At 70.0% G+C, this 3,805-nt stretch overlaps 1 protein-coding gene across 1 annotated transcript; it reads left to right on the forward strand.

Annotated features, from left to right (window-relative positions):
- Nucleotides 1–459: 459 nt before the first annotated feature.
- Nucleotides 460–3,724, forward strand: MNEG_14960 (hypothetical protein; the record flags this gene model as incomplete). Its single annotated transcript, XM_014036569.1, has 7 exons — nt 460–540; nt 582–709; nt 946–1,090; nt 1,307–1,815; nt 2,129–2,297; nt 2,707–3,653; nt 3,691–3,724. The coding sequence occupies 7 exons, from the start codon at nt 460–462 to the stop codon at nt 3,722–3,724; spliced, it is 2,013 nt and encodes a 670-aa protein (XP_013892023.1).
- Between the last annotated feature and the right edge of the window lie 81 nt (nt 3,725–3,805).

The raw sequence follows: 3,805 nt of genomic DNA on the forward strand, positions 1-3,805 counted from the left end.
CGTCCATCCAGCCCCTCGCACCCTCTTTCAAGTGATCGCCTCTCCCCACCTCCCCTCACGCCCCCACCTCCCCACCACACATGCTCACAAACAATCTCACACACACATGCGAGCACGTTCGCTCACATCCACGTGTATGCACTTACATACAAACACACTCACTTACGCGCACTCACTCAACAACGCGCACCATACTCCTGTCTCCCGGCCTCACCCCCAAAGGTTATTGAGGAAGAGGTTTTTGAGAACGAGCGCCACCTGCTCTTCAGCGGCTGGTCCCATAAAAACCTGCTGGCGGTGGACCCGCGCCGCTACAGCCGCTACAGGGACGGCCGCAGCAGCACAGAGGCGTTCCCATCAGTCATCCTCACGCAGGTCTGGCGGGCCATCCCCCCCCCAAAACCCCTGCCCACCCCGCCCTTGATCCCCGGGCATCCAACTTGGCCGCGCTGCAACAATATGGCCTCCTCTTCATTGGCTTTTTCGGGGCCGGCTCTGCAAACACGGGACGCGCCCGGGCGCCTGCTGCGCTCGCTCCGCGTGCACGCTCAGTAGCGCTTGCGCCTCCCCGCCTTCCGCAGGGTTGGGAGTGGGAGGGGCCCTGGGAGGTGGAGGCGAGCGGCGACGTTGACGCGGAGGGCTGGGCCTACGCCTTTGACTGGCCCGGGCTCAAGTACCCCCCAAGCCCCGGGTCTGGCCTCAAGAAGAGGTGCGGCAGTGGGTGGGGGGAGGGCGCAGGGGGGGGGCCGGGCGGCCATGCGCTCTGAAAAATGCACTTGCCATGTGCCCCAAACACATATACCTCTGACCGCGGGACGCGTTGGCACACACACATATACATGCGTGTGCACATGTTTTCATTCCTGACGCACAACTTTTTACACATGGCCATACGGCTCGACACAACCCCACACTCCACGTACGCACCCACACACACGCACCCAGCCACGACTTTGTCCGGCGCCGCCGCTGGGTGCGGCGGCGCCGTCAGTCCGCGCTGCCGTCCACAGTCCTGGACATCACGCCTGCCGGCGGCGCCGCAGACGGCGGCAAGCAGGCGGCTGGCTCAGGGGAGGTCTGGGTGCGCAAGGTGCGCGCCCCGCTGCGCTGTGTCGGCGAGGGGGCCGCTGTTTGAAAAACGCGCATGAGCAAAACTTGTCCGCTTGTCTTGGAAGCCATGGGCGAGGCCTGTTCGTCCCGTGCTCTTGTAGACGTTTGCAGGATCTGGAAGTTGGCAAGGCGCGACGCGTCTCATCCCGTTGTACCTTGCCTGGGATCATCCTCCCTTTGATGTTTGTCCTGCCAGGTGCTGGGTCTGGTGGACCCCGGCGGCAGCGTGCCCCTGCCCCACAACTGGCAGAAGCACAGCAAGCAGCTGCAGGTGCGCCCCGTGCTGCCCGCCCCCCACGACGCCGCGGCCGGAGCCGGCGGCCACGCTGAAGTGGCGCCCGACGAGGCCTCAGTCGGGCCGCCGCCACTGCGGGCGCCGGGGACCCCGGTGCCCGGGGCCGCAGCGGGCGCGCCGGCTCCCAGCCACAGCTGGAGCTTCGGCGCGAGCGCCGGCCAGCACAGCATCGCGCTCAGCGGCTTGGAGGACGGCGCCACGCGCCTGCTCTGCTGCAAGACGCTGTCCGCGGCCGCCGGGGACGGCGAGGACGACGGTGCCGCGGCGCGGGGCGCGCCGGGCGGCGGCGGCGGGGCAGCGGTGGGCAGCCCGCGGCGGGCGGCGAGGAGGGCGCCGTCGTGCTGGGTCAGCGCATGCACTGAGTCTGTCCAGCTGTACGCCTCCAGCGGCCTCGAGTCTGTCAGCGACTGGTGGGTGGCTTCTTGCATCTTTGGGGGTGGAATCGTTGCGGGCGCTTGCGCCGCCGTGCCGCCTTCAGCTGGCTGCAGTTGCGGTGCTGTTCTTGGGTGGTTGGGGGGGGGGGGTGGGGGTAAATGGGACGCTCGCGGCCGGTGCACGCCTGTGAACCCGCCCCGTGCGGCCCCACATTGAGGAAGGCACCATCCAGACTCGTGGTAGCGCCGAGCGGCGCCTTTCAAGGCGCCTCGTCGGGCAGCCCGCGGCGCTCCCAGTGGTGCGCGCCCGCCGCCCTCCCCGCCCCACGATCGACCCCCTCCCTCGCAGGCAGCTCGTCGCGCGGCCCCCCTTGGTGCTGCTAAACCACCTGCCCGTCACGGCGCACTACGCGCTGTGGGAGCGCTCGCCGCTGGGCGGGCCGCCCGCGCTGCGGCAGCAGGGGCGGATGGAGGGCGGCGGGGCGACCAACGTGTACAGCGTTGACATGCGGCAGCAGGTACGGGTTTATGGGGCCCACCTCCTGGGGTTTGGGGAGTTTTGGGGCCCAACACTTTATGTGTGTAGATACATATACCGTATGCGTGTATATACACCTACCCATACACATACATACCTTTGTGGACACGTACCAAGAAACTTTCTGGGAGTTGGGGGGCCGTGCAATTGATGTAAATTGCCGGGTCTGCGGTTGGAGCGGGCGGGGTGAACCACACACTGGGAACGTGCCTGCTACCTTGCAGCACGGCCGCAAAGCACGTGCGCGCCAGAGGCGTCCTCGCCACCCTCACGCCCCGAACTCACGCGCGCTCCACACCCCTTGCCCACCTGGTCTGTTCTCTGATGACATCATTCCCTCCAACCGACCCAACTCAACTTCAACCGACCCAACTCAACTTCAAACGCAGGTCCTGCTGACGTTCTGGCCAGACGGCTGCGCGTGGCCGCGCGACGCGCCGCCAGTCGTCGTTAGCGACGGCTTCCTGGGCGCCGACGCTGGCGTCACGCAGGCGGCTTCCGGGCGGCTTCCCGACGGCTTCCCGGTCGCGTACGCCAACAGCTCGGCGAACGTGAACCTCAGGGTGAACATGAGCCGCGACCTCGACCTCGAATTGGTCGAGAGCCAGCGCCTGCGCGCCGCCGGCGCCCGCGCCGCGGCTGCCGGAGGCGCCGCCGCCGCTGCGGCAGCCACGCATGGGGACGCCGCCGCGGAGGGCCTGCGGCTGTCGGCCGGCGCGGCGCTGGCGCACGGGCGGCCGCTGACGCTGCACCTGTGGGTCCCCCTGTGGGTCGTCAACGCCACGCAGCTCCCGATAACAGCGGGGCTCGTCCTCACCGCGCCGGGCGCCGACCCTGCCGGCACCGGCGACCCGGCGGCCGCTGGGGCTGGCGACGGCGGCGCGGGCGGGCCGCTGCGCGTCCTGGACACAGACGCGTACTCGCCGCCGGCGCCGCCGCTGGGGCAGGTGACCGTGATGCCGCACTCGATCGAGCTGCTGAGCTTCCCTGACGCCGCCGCCGCGGCCGTGGCCGCCGTCGCCGGCGGCGACGCCGCGTGGGGTGTCGCGGTCAGGGTCATGGGCAGCCGATGGAGCGCCCCGCTGCAGCTGCTGCAAGCTGCGACGGCCGCCGCTGCTGCCGGCGGCGGCGGCGCGCCGTCCTCGTCGTCGGCCGAGGCCGTGGCCGCCGCGTCGGCGGCGGTCGACGCGGCGCGGCTGCCGCGGCTCGAGCCTGTTGTAATCCGCGCCCGTGCCAAGCCTGACGGCACTCAGCACGAGGTCACCGCGCGCGTGGAGGGCGCCGGCGGCGGCCTGCAGCGCTGCTCGGTGCTGCGGCTGGAGCCGCATTTGGTGGTGTCCAATAGGACCGGCCATACGCTGCACATGCTGCAGCCGGAGCCCATCTGGCGCGCGCTCGGCGGCGTAGGGGCGCCGCCGGGGTTCATGGCGCCGCAGAGGCTGCTCTCGGCCGGAAGTGCGGCCGGCGGCGCCGGCGCCGGCGCCGGCG

Source organism: Monoraphidium neglectum, assembly GCF_000611645.1.
Source record: "Monoraphidium neglectum strain SAG 48.87 unplaced genomic scaffold scaffold04907, whole genome shotgun sequence".
NCBI classification, from domain to species: Eukaryota; Viridiplantae; Chlorophyta; class Chlorophyceae; order Sphaeropleales; family Selenastraceae; genus Monoraphidium; species Monoraphidium neglectum.